General features: G+C 43.9%; 1 protein-coding gene across 5 annotated transcripts in view; it reads left to right on the forward strand.

Moving 5' to 3' along the window:
* The window catches only part of RIPOR3 (RIPOR family member 3), a 259,002-nt gene that overhangs the window by 125,320 nt on the left and 111,503 nt on the right, over positions 1-22,179 (forward strand). For all 5 annotated transcript variants that reach the window (XM_075350608.1, XM_075350607.1, XM_075350606.1 and 2 more), the window contains 3 exons: positions 4,402-4,425; positions 10,254-10,307; positions 21,862-22,011. In XM_075350608.1, the coding sequence (XP_075206723.1) occupies positions 4,402-4,425; positions 10,254-10,307; positions 21,862-22,011 (228 nt within the window). The remainder of the gene's footprint in view (positions 1-4,401; positions 4,426-10,253; positions 10,308-21,861; positions 22,012-22,179) is intronic.

The raw sequence follows: 22,179 nt of genomic DNA on the forward strand, positions 1-22,179 counted from the left end.
CATTTGCTCTGCCGAGCGCTCCTGTGTACTCTATGGGATATTTACAGCCAAACAACTCTGTCTTCAGAAAAAATAAAAATCTTAAAAATCTTAAAAACCTAGTTGCACCCAGTTAGATTACTTATACAGTGCCTACAAGTAGTATTCAACCCCCTGCAGATTTAGCAGGTTTGATAAGATGCAAATAAGTTAGAGCCTGCAAACTTCAAACAAGAGCAGGATTTCTTAACAGATGCATAAATCTTACAAACCAACAAGTTATGTTGCTCAGTTAAATTTTAATACATTTTCAACATAAAAGTGTGGGTCAATTATTATTCAACCCTTAGGTTTAATATTTTGTGGAATAACCCTTGTTTGCAATTACAGCTAATAATCGTCTTTTAGAAGACCTGATCAGGCCGGCACAGGTCTCTGGAGTTATCTTGGCCCACTCCTCCATGCAGATCTTCTCCAAGTTATCTAGGTTCTTTGGGTGTCTCATGTGGACTTTAATCTTGAGCTCCTTCCACAAGTTTTCAATTGGGTTAAGGTCAGGAGACTGACTACGCCACTGCAACACCTTGATTTTTTCCCTCGTGAACCAAGCCTTTGTTTTCTTGGCTGTGTGCTTTGGGTCGTTGTCTTGTTGGAAGATGAAATTACGACCCATCTTAAGATCCTTGATGGAGGAGCGGAGGTTCTTGGCCAAAATCTCCAGGTAGGCCGTGTTATCCATCTTCCCATGGATGCGGACCAGATGGCCCGGCCCCTTGGCTGAGAAACAGCCCCACAGCATGATACTGCCACCACCATGCTTGACTGTAGGGATGGTATTCTTGGGGTCGTATGCAGTGCCATCCAGTCTCCAAACGTCACGTGTGTGGTTGGCACCAAAGATCTCGATCTTGGTCTCATCAGACCAGAGAACCTTGAACCAGTATGTCTCAGAGTCCTCCAAGTGATCATGAGCAAACTGTAGACGAGCCTTGACATGATGCTTTGAAAGTAAAGGTACCTTACGGGCTCGTCTGGAACGGAGACCATTGCGGTGGAGTTCGTTACTTATGGTATTGACTGAAACCAATGTCCCCACTGCCATGAGATCTTCCCGGAGCTCCTTCCTTGTTGTCCTTGGGTTAGCCTTGACTCTTCGGATAAGCCTGGCCTCGGCACGGGTGGAAACTTTCAAAGGCTGTCCAGGCCGTGGAAGGCTAACAGTAGTTCCATAAGCCTTCCACTTCCGGATGATGCTCCCAACAGTGGAGACAGGTAGGCCCAACTCCTTGGAAAGGGTTTTGTACCCCTTGCCAGCCTTGTGACCCTCCACGATCTTGTCTCTGATGGCCTTGGAATGCTCCTTTGTCTTTCCCATGTTGACCAAGTATGAGTGCTGTTCACAAGTTTGGGGAGGGTCTTAATTAGTCAGAAAAGGCTGGAAAAAGAGATAATTAATCCAAACATGTGAAGCTCATTGTTCTTTGTACCTGAAATACTTCTTAATACGTTAGGGGAACCAAACAGAATTCTGGTGGTTTGAGGGGTTGAATAATAAATGACCCTCTGAATAAACTTTTCACAATTTAAAAAAAAAAAAAAAAAAGAAATAACATTCTTTTTTGCTGCAGTGCCAGTCCAAATGTCACAATGCCAAGTTAATTCCGAATGTGTAAACCTGCTAAATCTGCAGGGGGTTGAATACTATTTGTAGGCACTGTAGATAGAATGAAAGAGGTAAGAGTCCCGGTGCACCACCTACTCCGCGTGTTACTACACGTTCAGCTACTTGAGCCCTACTGAGCCATGGAGGGGATCATGGTGCAGACTTGCGGTGAAGACCAAGATAAATCCAAAGGAGAAAGAAAGTCACACTCCAGATGATCACCATATCACTCCGTCTTTATTGCAGGGGAAACATGAAAGTACAAGCGGTGGGGAGGGTGAGCCAGGCCATACAACGCCGGACAACACTGGACCCGTGGCACTGGACCCGTGGAAGCTAAGTTCTAGCGAAACGGCACGCCATCGTCCGGCGTTGTATGGCTTGTCTCACCCTCCCCACCGTTTGTACCTTCATGTTTCCCCTGCAATAAAGACGGAGTGATATGGTGATCATCTGGAGGGCGACTTTCTTTCTCCTTTGGATTTACTTATAGTGATGAGCGGACTCGCAGATAACTGGGACCCGGTGATCTGGTTTTTAAAATCCAGTATCGGGCCGGATTCCAGTCCCCATATGAGTCTATGGAGACCAGAATCCGGTGATTGAAATTGTGGTAGAAGGGATAGGGGATAAGATCAGGTGCGGGGTGGCTGTACACTGCTCCCAGGCTGCGCATTCACTTCCGGTGCAGTGCATTAGGCTCATTGAATATGCACTGCTTTCCCCGCCTACCAGCGTCTGTAATTGGTTGCAGTCAGACGCACCCCCACCCTACGAATCAATTTTTAAATTGCCAATCCTCTTTTTTGTGATTTATCTTCTGGAATGTAGCTGTGGACTTCAATATGTCATGGCTGCCCCATCCAAGAGTCCTACAACAGAATGAACAAACACCAACATAACATCAGAAATTTGATACTCAATTATAGTTTGTCCAAACATTTTGTTTTATACCATCAACCGCCTCCCACCCCGATTTTTTTTTTTTCAATTAAAACTTATTGATAAACTATCAAATCCATTGCTAGGATCGGTTCCAAAAACTAATTAATAGAGAATATTCTTGGATTTTCAAATTAGCAACCCTCAATCCATAGAGGCCTTGAACAAAACTTTTGAGTATACAGTACTTACTAGCAGTTCATTTATTGCATTCAAAAATGAATTAAAACTACATAAACAACTATCTATATGGGGGTTTAGGGAATCGAGAGAAATCTAATAAAAGGTAAAACGGAAATAGAAATAAAAACAAAAATAACACACAATAATAAGTAATCCACAGAATAGTCAAAATGTTCGGGACAAACCTGTAAAGAAAATTAAAGGGCAAAGTATTTGTTGTTGCTTCTTTGGGGAAAGGAAAAAAAAAAGAGAAGGGTTTTTTTTTTTTTTGAGAACTAGAGAAAAAATACTATTACGGTAATTTTTTTAGAGTAGTATTGATAAAAAAGTAAAAAAGCAAGTATATAAAAAATAGAAAAACAGAACCAGACTACAATAATTAAACAGAACAGAGTTCTTTAGAGGCAATTACTGAACATCACCAATTATTTATGGAGTTCTAGGATTATTTTTTATCATATGCCAATTGTGATTGGGACTTTTTTTAATGTTTTGATGCTTTTATTGTATTGTGTCTGTTTTTTTTTTTTAAATTGTTTTTAACTAATATCTTTTGCACCAATCATGACTGGATATGATGTCACAAATGGTCTATAAAAAGTCATGTGATTTGTATATGTGCCAGATGAAGTGGACAGAACGTGCTTGAAACGCGGAGGGAATAAACTAGTTCATTTTACCATTTGCCGGTCCAACACTCTTTTTTTTTTTTTCTACAGAGCACTGACAAATCTCTAATGGCAGCTTATTTCTTTACGGATAAAAGGATAGGACATGCCGAATTTTCATTTATTTCTAAATTAATCAGTGTGGGCCCCCCCATACACATTAGACTATTGGCCAAACCCATTGGTAAGCTTGGCAGATGTTAGTCTGATATGTATGGGGGTCTATAGTCTGTCCCTCCATGTTATCCAACTATCTTTATTCTTATTCGGCTATGTATCTATTTACATCTATGGTTACATGTAAATTATTCAGTAACTATTAGTATCATCTCTTACATGATTGAAGGGTTGCCACACATGGTGCCTATTAGCATTTAAATGGGGTCTCCAGATCACCATTATCGATTTGAGTCCCATCAATCAGCAGCTTATTAGTTGTTATGGTGGATCTACCCATTTTACCTGTCTATTGAGATTAAAAGTGACTAAACAGCAACTTATTTTACTTTAATATGATTATTCTTTACTTATTTTTCAATTTTGTTATTTCATAATTTTTTTAAAATGCTTACAAGCACAGATTTATTTATGTTTTATTTATTATTTTTTGACATTTATGTGTCCTCTGTTGATCACATCTTACAAGCATTTTCACAAGCTTTATAAAGAATTTAATAGAACTATTTCTAGAAGTAAATCCTGAGTTTATGCGTAGAAAACCTAATTATTGTATAATAAAAAGATTCTGCTACTTCGTAAGAATCAGAAGGCAGAATCCGCGTGAACAACAAGTCTTTCAACCTCTGAAAACAAAACTATTTGCATTCTCAAATGGAGAATGTGAGTCATCGATACACAAAACGTCTTATGATACAATGATTGACTATGTAAAACTGGAAAATCTAATTAAAAACAATACATCAAACAAGAAAAATGAAGATACTCACTACCTATCCTTTATTACAGGGTTACATCTATGACCTGGACAAGGTAAGTCCTTCCAAGTCACTATGACTCCTGTTAGGGTATGTGCTTATTTAACTGTGTGCAAAATTTACTGCCGATTGGTCTGGACTTTTAACTGTGCATAAGGAACAGACATAGGAAAAAAAATATTTTTTTCTTATATATAGATAACCTACTGAGGCATAAAAAAAAATCTTCATCTTTTACATTTTTTTAAAGTTTGACCACCCTGCATGGCTAGTATCTAGTAGCACCTCCTTTGGAAAGTATCACAGCTTGTAAACGTTTTTGTAGCAGCCAAGAGTCTTTCAATTCTTATTTAAGGGATTTTCATCCATTCTTCTTTGGAAAAATCTTCCAGTTCTGTGAGATTCCTGGGTCCTCTTGCATGCACTGCTCTTTTGAGGTCTAGCCACAGATTTTCAATGATGTTCAGATCAGGGGACTGTGAGGGTCTTTGTAAAACCTTCAGCTTGCGCCTTTTGAGGTAGTCAATTGTGAATTTTGACTTGTGTTTAGGATCATTATCCATTTATATAAGCCATCTTCTTTTCAACTTTAGCTTTTTACAAATGATGTTATGTTTGCCTCAAGAATTTGTTGAAATTTCATGAATCCATTCTTCCCTCTACTTGTGAAATGTTCCCCATGCCATTGGTTGCAACACAAGCTCAAAGCATGATTGATCCATCCCCATGCTTAATGGTTGGTGAAATGTTCTTTTCCTGAAATTCTGTGCCCTTTCTTCTCCACACATACCTTTGATCATTGTGGCCAAAGAGTTTTATTTTAACCTCACTCGTCCACAGGACTTGTTTCCAAAAACCATTAAGGTACCGTCACACTTTAGAGACGCAGCAGCGATCCCACCAGCGATCTGACCTGGTCAGGATCGCTGCTGCGTCGCTACATGGTCGCTGGTGAGCTGTCAAACAGGTAGATCTCACCAGTGACCAGTGACCAGCCCCCAGCCAGCAGCGACGTGCAAGCGACGCTGCGCTTGCACGGAGCCGGCGTCTGGAAGCTGCAGACACTGGTAACTAAGGTAAACATCAGGTATGGTTACCCGATGTTTACCTTAGTTACCAGCGCACACCGCTTAGCTTAGCGTGTGCAGGGAGCAGGAGACGGCACTGGCAGCATGAGAGCTGCGGAGGCTGGTAACGAAGGTAAATATCGGGTAATCACCTTGGTTACCCGATGTTTACCTTGGTTACAGCTACCGCAGGCTGTCAGACGCCGGCTCCTGCTCCCTGCACATTCAGGATTGTTGCTCTCTCGCTGTCACACACAGCAATGTGTGCTTATCAGCGGGAGAGCAACAATAAAAAAACCAACCAGGGCTGTGTGTAACAAGCAGCGATCTCACAGCAGGGGCCAGATCTCTGCTCAGTGTCACACACAGCGAGATCGCTAATGAGGTCACTGCTGCGTCACAAAAAACATGACTCAGCAGCGATCTCAGTAGTGATCTCGCTGTGTGTGAAGTACCCCTTAGACGTGTTTAGATATTCTTTTGCATACTTCTGACCTTGAATTTTATGGTAAGGACGCAGGAGAGGTTTTCTTCTGTTGACTCTTCCATGAAGGCCATATTTGTGCAGGTGTCTCTGAATAGTAGAACAATGTACTCCAGAGTCTGCTAAATCTTCCTTAAGGTCTTTTGCAGTCAAACTGGAATTTTGATTTGCTTCTCTAGCAATCATATGAGCAGCTCTCATAGAGATTTTGTTTGGTCTTTGAGAACTTATCCTGACCTCCACTGTTCCTGGTAGCTGCCATTTCTAAATTACATTTCAAACTGAGGAAAGAGCAACTTGAAAATGCTTTGCCATCTTCCTATAGACTTCTTCTGCTTCGTGGGTCTCCACCATTTTCATTTTCAGAGTGCTAGGCAGCTTCTTAGAAGAACCCATGGCTGCTGTTTTTGGCACAAGGTTAGAGGAGGTTTTTATAAAGCTGTGAAATTTGCATCACCCGACCTTTACTAACGTTCATAGAGAACAACCCATAAGGTCATAGAAAGCTGAATAACATCATACATTGATATCTGCAACATGATGATTATTCAAGAGAAATCCACATTTTTCTTCTGTGTAATGAACTATTCCAGGTTAAGGCTCGGACATTGATCTGCATGACAATCTGCCTTCAGGGATTCTTTTTAATAAAAGAAGGCGTTACCAGCATTGGCATACATAAAAATCATGGGACTCCACAGCAAAAGTACAAATTGGGCCCTCATACATTATGTAAAGTCTGAAACCCATAGCTGTTGGTGTCTCTTACCTTTGCTCCACAATGATCTTTACTCCGCTGTGTGATCATACATTGTAATCGTCATCAGGGCCACCATCAGGGCAATACTGCTCTTACTGGGGTATTAGGCCCAGTGAACAGAAGCAAAGAGGGGGCCCGACTGGTCACATAGAGCCGCCCACTAGCCTCGTGCTTTGCACTAATCTATGTGATTGGTGAGATCGGGACAGGAAGCTACTGGACCGGAATCTGCAGGAGCCGTGCAGCTGAAGGACCTTCTACACAAGGAATTTCAAGACCTGTTTACTCATCATGTGCCTTATCATATGACTGGAAAGGTGAATAGGTAGATCCTGGAGCTGCTCAACTACTTCAGCCTCAATGCAGATCCCAGTGTCTCCTCTCCTGCTCTGTACCGATCAGGAACTGCAAGATGTGTTTATATATAATGCGTGTATAAGTAAAGGTCTATGTAGTAGAGCTGTGTGTGTCAATATGTGCATGTAACAGAGCTTTGTGTGTCTGTTGAATGTGATCATTTGCAGAGCTGCGTAGTGCCTGGCCAAGACCACCATACAGGTGGTTGAGCTAGGCAGCTCTGTAACTGATCACATCCGGCTGCTGTTGGCACCGGGACTAGCTCCTTGGTGGTGGGGCTGGGTATCGCACCCTCACAATGTGATATTGACGACCTATCCTTAGGATAAGCCATCAATATAAAGTCCTCGAAAACCCCTTTTAAAGGCTCATACAGACGTCTGTGAAACTTGGTCCAAGCACGTACTGCAATGCATAAACTGGCCACCAATTTCATAGGTATGTATAGAGGCTACAGAGTTCAGATCAAGAGATCTTCACCTTTTTTTGGTGTCGCTCTGATCCCATGGCATCAACTTGGAACCCCAACTTCTGACTAGCTAAAAGGCACAAGCTGCATCACAAGCTCAGAAGGCAAGTCTATGAGAGCAAGAATGAGGCCAGAATGAGGCTCTCATAGATTGGAATTATTTTGTGACCTCCGGTGCGCTCCATGAAACACTGGAGCTGCTGGCAGGTCAAAAACTGACAGAGATGGACAGGTGCGACGTGGATAGAAGAAGGTGAAGATTGCGTCAGATGAGTGTAAGATTAAGGTCCGGAAACTTAAATTTAAAGAACCACTCCAGCAGTGAAATAAGAAAACAAAACACTGGAGTGGTGCTTTAATGCAGCATCTGGGACCTGGCAATTTTTTCACATTACAGTAAATTTTGGATTATTGAATGGACATATGTTAGGGCCAGGTGGACGGGCAGACCCAGGAGGTGGATCCACTGGGCCGAACACCTCACTGAAGGCAAGGGGTCCGGTAGCCGGAGCACTACAGGTAGCAGGACAGTCCGTTCCAAGGAGTGGAGTGTAGAAGTCCCTGGGACCACGGAGTCACCGAAGGTAGTCCGGATGACGGAGCTCAGGTTCGGAGGCCGAGATGTTGTCAGGCAGAGTCCGGAACCGACGGAGCGAGAAGACGGGTCACCACAGGGATCAGAGATGGTATGGACTGACGGGATGGCGGACAGTCACCGTTCGGGGTATGGGAATCGTCAGGACCGGATGGCGTGGCAGGAGCGGCTCTAGGAGAGAGATAGGTAAGTATACCACAAGACACAAGGAGACCTGACTCCTAGCTTAGCAAAACACGAAGAACAGGCCCCGCCCACTTGGAAAGGATTCCCCTATATACCCTGTACCTGATTCTTCAATATCCTGTTGGAGGACACTGGCCCTTTAAGAGACGGTCAATGACCGCGCGCGCGCCCTAATGCGCATGCGCGAGGCCCGGGTGCCAGAAGCCAGAGCAGGGAGCGGTGGACAGGAGGCAGGAGAGCCGGGCTGGGGCCGAGTTGCCGACGGGCGCCGGGAGCGGAGACCGGGCTGCCTGGGGACCGCAGGCGATGGAGCAGGAAGGCTGTGGAGCGGGGGACCGGGAAGCCTGGCACGGGAGCGGCGGAGCGCGACCTGAGAGCGGGGAAGCGTGGCAGGGGAGCCGGTAAGCAAGGCAGGGGAGCCGGGGAGCATGGCAGGGGAGCCGGGGAGCCTAGCAGGGGAGCCGGGGAGCGTGACAACATACAGGTTGGGTCTCCTTTTGCATGAATTACTGCATCAATGCGGCGTGGCATAGAGGCGATCAGCCTGTGGCACTGCTGAGGTGTTATGGAAGCCCAGGTTGCTTTGATAGCAGCCTTCAGCTCATCTACATTGTTGGGTCTGGTGTCTCTCATCTTCCTCTTGACAATACCCCATAGATTCTCTATGGGGTTTAGGTCACTTGAGTTTGCTGGCCAATCAGGCACAGTGATACTGTGGTTATTAAACCATGTATTGGTACTTTTAGCAGTGTGGACAGGTGCCAAGTCCTGCTGGAAAATTAAATTTCCATCTCCATAAAGCTTGTCGGCAGAGGGAAGCATGAAGTGCTCCAAAATTTCCTGGTAGACGGCTGCGCTGACTTTGGTCTTTATAAAATACAGTGGACCTACATCAGCAGATGACATGACTACCCCAAACCATCACTGATTGTGGAAACTTCACACTAGACCTCAAGCAGCTTGGATTGTGGCCTCTCCACTCTTCCTCCAGACTCTAGGACCGTGATTTCCAAATGAAATGCAAAATTTACTTACATCTGAAAACAACACCTTGGACCACTGAGCAACAGTCCAGTTCTTTTTATCCTTGGCCCAGGTAAGACGCTTCTGGTCTTGTCTATTGGTCATGAGTGGCTTTACACATGGAATGCGACAGCTGTAGCCCATGTCCTGCATACGTCTGTGTGTGGTGGCTTTTGAAGCACTGACTCCAGCAGCAGTCCACTCCTTGTGAGTCTCCCCCAAATTTTTGAATGACCTTTTCTTAACAATCCAATCAGGGCTGTGGTTTGTCCGGTCGATTGTGCACCTTCTTTCTCCTTCCACTTAAGCTTCCATTAATATGTTTGTATATAGCACTCTGAACAGCCAGCTTCTTTAGCAATGACCTTTTGTGGTTTACCCCCCATGGGGAGTGTGTCACTGACTGCCCTCTGGACATCTGTCAAAGTCAGCAGTCTTCCCCATAATTGTGTATCCTACAGAACCAGACTAAGGGACCATTTTAAACACTTAGGAAGCCTTTGCAGGTATTTTGTGCTAATTTTGCTAATTTTCTCAGATAATGACTTTTGGGTTTTCATTGGCTGTAAGCCATAATCCTCAACATTAACAGAAATAAAAACTTGTAATACATCAGTCTTCTTGTAATGACTCTATATAATATATGTGTTTCCCTTTTTGCATTGAATTACTTAAATAAATTAACTTTTTGATTATATTCTAATTTATTGAGACACACCTGTAGCACATTAAAATGAGGAATCCTTGGCAGAATCACATTTCATCTTGGGAGCTATTTACAAAGAAAAGTATAAAAAAAATCTACTATGTCCATCCGGATATCTAACAACCTGATGAACAGTATATCTATACACGTGTGCTAATACTTACTTAATTGAATTGTGTCTGTGAATGTTCATGTGTACATTGATGGAACTAATCTTCTGTTTTTCACTTTTTAAGGAAATTCGATTAATTGAAAGACACATTAGGAAGTTGGAGTTTCACATAAGTAAGGTAAGTGTCTTATTTTTTGCATATTTTTAGGTGAACGGGCACAGTCTCAAAGCGCATGATCCGGCGTAATCATTTTTTCCACATCTGGGGGACACATGTCATCGCCGCTGCTGCAAACATTCTTCAAATACACGTCCTATGACACATAGATTCCTTCCACATTTTCTTCTATTTTTGCAGTTTTTTCTCAGTACTGCTGAGAAGCTACAGACTGCAGGGTTTGATGCTTTATTTGCAATTTTCAGTTACTTTTTTTGCCTTGTAGTATGCTATCGGATATTTGCCAATTCTTCAGAATGGCGCATGTGGTTCATGAAACTGGTACAAAATCAATTTTTTTTTCTTCAACCAATTTTTTTAGTGTCAAAAATAAAAAATCCTTAAAAAAGAAAAAAGTTTTAAATATCTGCCAAATAGAATACTTCGCCAGAAATCTCACACCAGTAGGAACTGGAGTGAGATGCCCTCAAAAAATAAAATAGAAAGACAAATTAAAAAGTGGCATAAAGCTGATGGAGAATAAGGTGCATATACCAAAGCCACTAACAGGTGGCAATCTGCACATATGTAACATCACCCAGAGAACCTTAGGGCTATGTGCCCACGGGACTATGTAACCTGGAAAACCTGTAGATTTATCTGGATTTTCCAGATAATTCCTCAGGTTTTAGCAAGTACAGACACTTCCTATGTTATCCTAAGGGACATGGGGAGTGCTCTGTCCATGCTGAGGTACGTGCGGCTGCAGAATATGTTGCGGATGTCCCGTAGCCACACATAACTGCATGTCAATTATTCTTGTGGAAATATCTGCGGAATTCCCGGCCCTCCACTATGGAGATAGAGGCCGGGACTTTCGCAGGTAAGTCGCATGAATGTCCGCAGGTTTGGCAAATGAGGTTTAAAACAGATAAGTGTAAGGTTATGCACATGGGAAGGAGAAACAGATGCTACGATTACTTACTAAATGGGAAACCGCTGGGGAAATCAGACATGGAAAAAGACTTAGGCATCTTAGTCAATAAGAATCTAAATTGGAGTGCCCAGTGTCAGGCAGCAGCCACCAAAGCAAATAGGGTGATGGGATGCATTAGAAGAGGTCTGGGGGCACGAGATGAAAACATCATTCTCCCTCTGTACAAATCACTCGTCAGACCACACTTGGAGTATTGTGGGCAATTTTGGGCACCGGTGCTCAAGAAAGACATTACTGAACTTGAAAGGGTTCAGAGGCGGGCTACTAAAATAATAAATGGAGTGGGTGCATTACAATACACGGAAAGGTTATCAAAATTAGGGCTATTTACTCTAGAAAAGAGAAGACTTAGGGGAGACCTAATAAATATGTACAAATATATCAGAGGGCCATATAGAGATCTCTCCCATGATCTGTTTGTACCAAGGACTATGACAAGAACAAGGGGGCATTATCTTCGATTGGAGGAAAGAAAATTCCTACATCAGCATAGAAGAGGGTTCTTCACGGTAAGAGCAGTGAGGCTCTGGAACTCTCTTCCTGGGGAAGTGGTGATGGCCAACTCACTGAATGAATGTAAGAGAGGAATGGATGCTTTTCTTGATAGAAAAAGTATACAAGGTTATAAATAGCATAATCTTACAGGTAGATAGAAGAGCGACCAAGATTATTAGAGGAATGGGTGGGCTGCAATACCAAGACAGGTTATTAAACTTGAGGTTATTTAGTTTGGAAAAACAAAGGCTTAGGGGGGATCTAATCACAATGTATAAACATATGAGGGGACAGTACAGAGACCTTTCCAAAGATCTCTTTACACCTAGGCCTGCGACTGGAACACTGGGGCATCCGCTATGTCTCGAGGAAAGAAGGTTTAATCATAACCACAGACGAGGATTCTTTACTGTATGAGCAGTGAGACTATGGAACTCTCTGCCGCATGGTGTTGTAATGAGTGATTCACTACTAACATTTAAGCAGAGCCTGGATGCCTTTCTTGAAAAATTTAATATCACCAGTTATGTATATTAGATTTTATGACAGGGTGTTGATCCAGGGAACTAGTCTGATTGCCGTATGTGGAGTCAGGAAGGAATTTTTTTCCCCATTGGCGCTTATTTGACACATTGGGTTTTTTTTGCCTTCCTCTGGATCAACCTGTTAGGCTACGGGTTGAACTAGATGGACTTAGGCGGGCTTTGCACGTTGCGACATCGCAAGCCGATGCGATAGTCCCCTCCCCCATCGCAGGTACGATATCGTGATAGCTGGCGTAGCGAAAATTATCGCTACGCCAGCTTCACATGCACTCACCTGCCGTGCGACCGTCGCTCTGGCCGGCGACCCGGCTCCTTCCTAAGGGGGCGGGTCGTGCGGCGTCATAGCGACGTCACACGGCAGATGGCCAATAGCGGCGGAGGGGCGGAGATGAGCAGGATGTAAACATCCCGCCCACCTCCTTCCTTCCGCATTGTGGCCGGCGGCAGGTAAGGAGATGTTCCTCACTCTTGCAGCTTCACACACAGCGATGTGTGCTGCCGCAGGAGCGAGGAACAACCTCGAACCTGTCGCGGCACCGGCATTATGTAAATGTCGGAGGCTGCAACGATGATACGATAACGACGCTTTTGCGCTCGTTCATCGTATCATCTAGGATTTACACACTACGACATCGCAAGTGACGCCGGATGTGCGTCACTTTCGATTTGACCCCACTGACATCGCACCTGCGATGTCGTAGTGTGCAAAGCCGCCCTTAGAGTCTCCCTTCAACCTTAAAAACTATGAAACTATTAAACTATAGCCTAAGGGCAGGTGCAGACGTCCGTATTTTCGGTTCAAGTGTGATCCGACAAAACACTCTTGGTCCAATGTTAGTCTATGGGGTCGTGTACAAGTCAAATTTTTTCCTTGGGCAGTCTTTGTTCTACAAACAATAATCGCTGTATGTCCGAATTGACACAATATTCGGAACGCACTAAGCCATGCAAGTTGATAGGTGCGTGGGAAACATCAGACTGCGCTCGGATGACATCTGAGTGCATTCTGATTGTCCGGGAACTCACACAATGGAGAAGATGGAGACATTTTGTTCTCCATATTTCCTCACAGTGTGCTCCAATTCTCTCATCCGAAAGAATCAGAGCATACTATGCCGACACTCAGATCAGACTCTGATCAGAGTTTGACCATTGTCATTTGCATAATCTTGCCAATTCTTTTGGATGAAAACCTCTACGGCCATCTGCATGAGCCCTAAGCCATACTTCTTCGGGTGAGGTAACAAAACCCCTAACTCTCCCCTACTTTACTAGATTTTTTTACCCAACGATTAGAGTCTAGTGTCAGTCTAAATTTATTCTATTTATTTCTTTAAAAAAAAAGACAAAAAGAAAAAACATTTCTCTATTAAAGTATGATAAATACTTCACTCATCCAACTAGCGGCAATATTCATTTTCAGCAATTTTCTCTTTGAAACAGATCAGTAATAAAAAAAAACCTAATAGATTTGTAATAACGTTAGGCCTCATTCAGACATCCGTTTATTTTCATATTTTAAAGAAAAAATACCAATTTTCATCAATGTGCAAAATTTGCGTTTCACTTTTGGTCTGCATGTCCATTTCTATTCAAATGATTTTTATTAGGTTTTGTAGTTAACAAGTCTTGAAAGCATGCGTTACAAAATTTAAGGACATATAGATACGGTAGTAATAACAAGGTTAAGAAAATGCACATATTTTGACCCTCCAGTTTGTTAGTGTTGATACAGCAAGCAGTATATTTTGTTGGTCAAATCAATTGCTTATGAATTAACTATTTGCAAAACATAACTAAACAACAAATAAAATTAACAACTTCCTGACATGGATTCCATAGACAGTCCAGCAAATTTGCGAGATCAGAAATATATAATTCTAGTGCGTTTTAGATCAGGGAGGTATCAAAGACTAGAGCTTCAGGCCTGGAATTATTAGTGAGCTTGTATTTCTCGAATATAGTTAGTGTTTTCTTAACGTCAGTTGGACTATATAGTCTGTCGGTGATTTGGCTCTGGCCATGGGTCCCATTTGGTGAGGTACTTTGTTTGAGTATTATTTTTTATGGCATAGTAGTACTCTAAAGTTTTATGTAAAGTTAGTTTCTCCTTAGCTTCTTGAATATTAGGAGCTTTCTCACTTTTCCATTTGGATGCAATCAGATTAGTGGACACTAGTAGAATATGTATTACTATGGGCCTAAAATGTTTAGGTATCTCTTCAATGTTTAAGAGAAGAAGAACTAATTCTGGAGTTAGAGCTACATCTAGCTGTGTAATGGACCTTATAAGTGATTGAATGTCTCTCCAGAATTTCTTAATTTTTGGACACGACCAAAATATGTGAGTTATGTTTCCTGAATTTCCACAGTTTCTCCAGCATTTGTTTGAGGTATCTGGGTTAATTAAATGCAATTTATGGGGTGTGTAATACCAGCAGGTTATTATCTTATAATTGGTTTCTATAAGAGCAACGCAAGGTATATTTTTGTAGACTGTGGCCAATGACTTTTGAAATCTATCTTCAAATTGATTTTCTGGGATTTTTATCTCGATTTTCCACTTTTCCAAGTGTTTTAAGTTAAGGAGATTTGTGTCTTCGTTATAAATTTGGTAGATATATTTGGTTTTCCAAGTGTTTTGATTATTTGGATTCTTTAAGAGAGCTGTGATGTTACTTTGAAGGTGGAGGGTGGTGCTAGGTTTCATGAATATTTTTTCTATTATCTTCCAAGTTTTCTTATTTGACTTTGTTAGTTTGAATTCTTTTGCTAAGTCTTGGTAGGGTTTCAGCTTATCGTTATCGAGTATGTCTGAGATTAAGCATATTCCCTTGGATTTCCAGTGGTTGAGCTTTAATCTTGGTGAGAATGCAGAAAGCGTTTCGATCTTCATCCAACCTATTGATTCGGTGCCGTGTATTTTTCTAGATTGGGCTCCAAATTTCCTCCATGTTATTATTGAGTTCCTGGGGATGACCTCCTTAGGTAGTCGCTTTTTAGAGTCGCATAGGTAGGCCATTTCTAACCATAGTCCATAGGCCATAGTCCATTTCTAAGTATCAGTGTGATATTCGTTTTTTCACATATGCAAAAAATGTTGTTTTTTTACAATTTTTTTTTTCTTGGATGTAGCGCATAATAAAAATAAAAGCTACGACATCTTCTCCATTCTGTCAGTCTGTGAAAACACTGGCGGACAAAGACAGAGAAGGGCCCTTGTGCACAACATATGGGTCCTTTGTAGTCTAAGGCCCCCTTCACACATCCGTGTCTCCGGTACGTGTGAGGTCCATTTTAACACGTATCAGAGACACTGAAACACATAGACCCATTAAAATCAATGGGTTTTCCCATGGATCGTGTGTGCCACACGTAGACATATCCGTTTTTCTCCGGAAGCTCGGGTGTCACGCAGACCGCACACGGATGGAATCCGTGTGACATCAGTGTGACATGTACCGGAGAACACACTGTCTGTGAAATAAAATTTTGTTTCTTTACTCACTTGTCTCCAGCCCTGGTGTCTTCGGCGCTGCTATCACTTGCTTCCGACCCCCGCTCATTATGCTCATCTGCTCATCGCACATTCACTGCACCGCGTTTCCGGAAGCAGCAGCAGGGGAGTCAGCAGGGCCGGAGACCGCAGAGCGGAAGACATCATCAACACGGACAGCAGCGCCAGGGACAGGTGAGCATAAAGTTCCTGTTCTCCTTGTGTTATCAGAGATGGCACACGGAGAACAATCATATACCGAAATCACGGCACACGGAGTGCAATACGCACCTTTTACATGTCCGTGCAAAACGTGTGTGGTTTTTCACAGACGTTTGAAAGAGGCCCACGAGCCTCCCCGCTGCTGCTGCTTCCGGCTGCAGTGAAGTGAATTTTAAATGAGCATAACGAGCGGTGGTCGGCAGCAAGTGACAGCAGCGGCAGAGACAGGAGGGCTGGAGAAGGTGAGTAAATATTTTTTTTTTCTCTGACACGTGAGTTTTCTCCAGCGCGTGTCACACGGGACCGCATCCACACTACATCCGTGTGGTACGGGTGCGGGCCATGTGACACCCGTGATGCCGGAGAAAACGTGGACATGTCGAGCGTGTTTGAAAATGCACACACATACAAATGACACGGACACACGTTCCGTGTGGTTTTACATGTGTGTGCCTGCTACCATAGGGTAGCATTAATGTACGTGTCTTCGTGCCCCCGGTACGTGCAAAACGTACCAAACACGTACCGGCGGCACGGATGTGTGTTTTAGGCCTTAGAGGTAGATGTAGCCCCCTGACCTCTTGGTCCCCTGTGCGGGTGCACAGGCTGCACCAATGAAAATTGGATTGCACTTGGATGTCATCTGTACATGGAACAATTGTTTTTCATGGACCCATAGACTTGAATGACCGAGTGTCATCTGATTCTCAATGGCAAACTCTGTGATCTGCCATTTGTTTTATTTGTTTTTTATTTTTTCCTCAGAAAGGGTAGAAAGATTGGACATGCGCACTGCCTTACATTAGTCCGAGTGGAATCCGATTTTTTTGATTGGTAACACTCAGACCAAAAATACGGTCATCTGCACGACCCTTATAGTCAATTAATTTTATGATTATATGCTTGAAGTTCATCCTCTTGCAGGCCGGAGCCTATGGAGATTAGAGAAGGCTTCTGAATTACAGTTCTTTCGAGTTCTCCTGCAGAAAGTTCAGCACTGTGACCTCGATGGAGAGCAGTCCTTTTATCTCGGTCATTTGTTGCTGTCCTCTCCAGTACACTGTAATTTAGGAAAGTCTTTGTCATCCGATTGCCTGAGTGGAATGTGCAACATTTTGCAGGAAATAGCTGTGCACAACCCTGTAATTCGGAGGTCACCTGTATAGATAATATTCTTTCCGCTGCCGGATTCCTGAACGCCAAACGTGACCATTATAAAATACATTGTTTTGGATGATACGTTCCAGGACCTTGCCGCAGTGCTACAGTCGATCATGTTACATAACGAGGATTATGTCCCTTCCCGTGTAGAGTGCTGGCCTCACCTATGGAGCTGACTCTGTCCAGAGCTTGTCAGCTTTATATGTATGTTGATGAGAACCAGACATGGGAGTCCAGCACGGTTTACTTGGAACCTTGTGCAAATCAGCTTCATATATAAATATATATATATATATATATATATATATATATATATATACTGTATATGTATATAGAAACCGCATGTAGACCAGCTCACCTGTCTGAGCTCTGGACAAATTGAATCCTCCTATTCCCCTTTGTAGTTCACGGATCCAAACTGGGAGAAAGTCCTGGGCAATGAATAATATGGTAATTGATCCAGCAAATACTCGGGAAATACAGGTGGCATAAAAACTTGGCAATTTATTGGAAATATTAAAAATAATTCAGAGCTGAACACAATAAGGACATGCAGGACAAAAGCCACAATGGACAACACGTTTAGACGGTGTAAACTGCATTCTTCACAGGCTTTTGGCTTGGACCATTAAGAAGGCGGTTTAAACCGTCGATACGCAATGTCCGTTGTGGACGACCCAGTACACCATTCTGTGTTACTTCCCTAGTCTTTTTCCTGCTCTGGCCTCTCCCGCCTGCCCCGCGCCCACGCACACAGAGCCCCGAGCCGGTGTCCGTGGATCCTTTGTATGGGTGGCTTTCCGGCCTTGTCCCTTTGTCCTATGAGGTCACCTTTTCACTGGATGTGTGTGGATGTGGCTTCGGTACTTGCAGTAACTTTAGCCTCCGGTTAACTAGCTGAGCCTTGTAGTTCTCCACTAGTTGAGGAGCCTGTCCCCTTTGTGGCCAAGTCCCTCCACTCTGGTATGCCGTCTGTGGATCGAGGCCACAGGTGTATGGCGCACTTCCCGTGGGCTCTAGGACCCCTTCTCTCCCATTCCAGGGTCGAACTGCTCCAGCTCCAGACCACAGGTCCTCACTTCTCCGCTCCTACTTCCCAACTGACTCACATTCTACAGTGTGCTCCCACCAACTAAACCCCACCCCCAAGCTGGCTTCGGGCCCGAGTTGTGATGGGCCCTAACCATGGTCTAATGGAGTGTCGCTAAATAAAGTGTGTATCTGTTTATGTGTGCAAAGAGCTGTGACCTCCTCCTTACCCGGGAATGGCTGAGGTGTAGTACCTCTGTGGCGACTGGAACCTCAGGGGCGCCACATAAGGGTATGTGGACATGGAGTTTTTTGCAAATACTGGCTATGTGCAAGCGGCGCCTTTTTCAGGTGTATTCAGTTGAAAATGCACCCAAAACTGGCTCAAAAATGGACATAATGCACAGCAATGTCAAAATGACGTTCAAATGTTCTGTCTTATGTTACTATTTTTTACTAATTCAGTGTTCAGAAACCCCATGTGGCAGCCTCCCTCTCTCTATACTTAACGGCGTAGAGTACCAGATTCTGGCAGCAGAAAGGCCAAAAGAACAATGGCAAAGACGCCTTAGACAAACGATCCCTGGTGTTCTCCTGAGGGAGCTTTCCCTGGGAATACTCAGCAACTGCATCGTGTGAACATTGCTGGAAACTTGATTTTGCCACCTAAAAAATAAACCCCAAACTCTGTGTGCACATAGCCTAAGGGTATGGTCACATGAAAGTTTTTTTAAGGCAGATTTGGAGCTGGTCTGCTCTAAAAGCCCCCTGAATATGCTCAAAAGAATGAACAAAGAAATTAATATGTAAAGATGACTTGCTGTTATTGACTCGCTCACCCCAGGGAAATGGGACACCCGTGCCGGGCCGGACTAGTCCGGGGGTAGTCAGTGGTGGCGGGGCTCGACTCCGTGACCCTGGCGGGGTCAACTAATATGGTTCAGTGGGGGTGATGATTAATAATAAAGTTTTTAGGTTATTCGTGACGCCACCTGTGGTTTGCGGCTATTAAGCCGCCGCTGCTGTATGGGGCCTCCGGGGCTGGTGGAATGGCAGCTTGGATGGTCCTGCTCCCCACAGGTGGAGCGGTACCCCGGGGCAACCAGTGGTGCTTGTCAGAGTCTATGAGGGTGTTGTAGATGGTGCAGTGCAGGCGAAATAATGGAGGCAACACCAGGGGGTGCAGTTTCAAGATGTTTACTCACAGTTCCAGGGCTGCAGCACACTGGTGCCTTTGGACTGCTGGGACCCACTGTCAGGGACCTCCGCCGATCCCGGGTAGTTCTGGGAGTAAATGCCGGTGCACCCTTCTGTTGTGTCTCTTCCCTCAGCTGTCTTCAAAGCCTTTACTTTTCTGGATAAAACATGGAAACATGTCTGGGTTTTTTTGGCACTGATGTCCCGCGGACCACACTATGGTGTGATCCGTGAAACACGTACCAGAAAAATATGGACATTGAAAATAATCAGCTTTTTAACTCACCTTCTCCAGTGCTGCTTGTCTCCTGCCTCTGCTGGCTGCTGCTTCAGAGCCAGCTAATTACTGACATGCATATTCATGAATGCAGCCACAGCCGACCCGGAAATAGCTGCAGTGGGGTCATCGGCGACAGGAAACATAGAAGAGCCGAAGAGTTCAGCACCAAGGACAGCAGGAGCAGGGACAGGTGAGTTTATCGCCATATGCAATCACAGATGGCGGATCACGGATTGCTCATGGACAACCCATGTGTGCCGTGAAACGTTTTTAACTCGTCAGTGAAAAAGTCTGTCTTTTTCACTGACGTGTGAAATAGGCCTTTAAGTGTTTGGGGGGGGGTTTGAGCGTTTTTGCTTAAGAACTTTTAGTGGTTTCTTTATTGTTTTGTGTAGTTTGAAAAATGTCCAGAAAAGGGTAGTAAAAACAGAGGTCTCAAAAATCCTAGAAGTGGCTCCCAAAAAATGTTGCTGGAGAAAGATGTAAAAAAAATGTTTAGGATGTGACCAAAATCATGCTAAAAAAAGAAGCTTCAGATATTTCCTAAAGCTGTTTCTGGCTAAAAACCAGATTGGTTTTGCCCTCCTAGAAAGGACATCACGTGCACATACCCAAAGGGTCTGTTTACATAGACCGATTTACGGTATTAACTGATCGACGGATGTTTAAAATCATATGTCCACTGGCTTCAGAGAATTGCACTGCGCATGATCAGGAGTACGGAAATGGATGTTCTTCGGTTCTCCTGTCTATGCCGTCTTCCGCACTCTTGGTCATGCGCAGTGCGCCTCTCTGAAGACGAGACTCGTACACTCAGCTTCAGATGTTCAATGATGTGAGTAAATAAAGCCTCGCGCATGCGCAAAATTTGTCCAACACTGGCGATGAAGCTGGCTCTTGTAAATCATGTTATCATAAAAAGAAATTGAGGGACACAAAAAGCGCACATAGGGTCGAGTAGAGTAGTGGATACGAAAGGATCAGGAAGGCTCACCTGTAATAGTTGTGAAAGTCACAACCACTGTTAAAATGTGTATCAACGGCTGCTGCAGCTGTAATGCTGCCACCAGGGGGAGCCAGAGCTCTGTAGCATAATACACTACACAGAGCAATGAGAACCAGGAAGTGAATTCACAGCGTTTTCATGCATTACCTCAAAGCACAGCTGAGAAGCAGAGCTGCAAAGCATGCAAGGAATATTCAGACAGGCTGGGTCAAACACCGTACGGGCAGAAGCAGGACCGGAGGGACGAGCAAAAGCGGAGTCAAAGTCAGGCCAAGGTCAGTACCGGAGGAAACAATCGAATGGGGAATAGGAGAGGGGACAGAGGACAGGAGGGACGACCAGGGGATGGAACACAGACAAGGGCATGGGAGCACAGGAACAGACAGATCAGGATATCACTCACAGGACCAGCAATCACAGGCAAAGCAGTGCTAAGCTTATAGCCGGCACTGATTCACTGGAAATGCCAGCTTTTAAGGCATCCAGGGTCTGGAAGTGAGGCTCGAGAGAAGGCTCCGCCCCCTAGCCATGTGGACAGGGAGGCGAACCATGACAGCAGCTACCTGGGGTGGGAGATGATAGGTGCAGATCAAGGAATGCGTCAAACACCGCACTGATGTTTGAAGAAAATCAAAGACCAAATGGATAGGAATCGAGATCTTTATTCGACCTTTTGGTCCTGAAAAAAGAGAATAATCTCTGAAACGCGTAGACGAATAAAGATCACGATTCCTATCCATTTGGTCTTGGATTTTCTTCAAACGGCAGTGCTACGTTCAGCCCTTTCCTTAATCTGCACCTATCAGCTCAGTGACCAGGCTAGTTTGGGGAAACTAACCCATCGAGTAGTCTAAGGGGTCATTTGCATATCATAAACGGACTTTAGAAATACTTTTTATAAATATCTATCTGTTTGTGTCCAATGTAATAAAAGGACTCTTTGGCAGGGGATTTAGATAGGAAGATACAACTGCTGGTGGTTTGGGGGGGGCACGGTGAACTTGACAGGTTCCCTTGAAACCTTGGTTCCATCATGCAAACTCTACGCGTCACAGCAGCAGTGAGAAAAAAACAATATATACATACTATGCATTAAGAAGTAACAAGCATCCTGACTAATGTACTGAAAAAGTTCCCCTTCCCATAGATTGAAGAGCTGTATGAAACCTACTGCATACAATGGCGGCTACGAGTTGGGACGTGCAACATGAAACATGCATTTTCCTTGTCTCCATCAACAAAAGCATCCAGAGAAAGTCTCGTAGAGCTGAGCAAGAACTTCCAGGAGTGCACTGAGGTAGGATATGGTTTAACTCTGCGACATCATTCAGACAGCAATCATTTCCTGAAATACTCTGCACTGCCAAAAGACTCTACTCCTTGTCACATGTAGCCCTGTCCTCACCAACGTCATTACAGAAGTGTACATGGTTCTGCACCTTGTCACATATGCAGTTTTCAAAAA

This window comes from Anomaloglossus baeobatrachus, chromosome 5, assembly GCF_048569485.1.
Source record: "Anomaloglossus baeobatrachus isolate aAnoBae1 chromosome 5, aAnoBae1.hap1, whole genome shotgun sequence".
Classification (NCBI taxonomy): Eukaryota; Metazoa; Chordata; class Amphibia; order Anura; family Aromobatidae; genus Anomaloglossus; species Anomaloglossus baeobatrachus.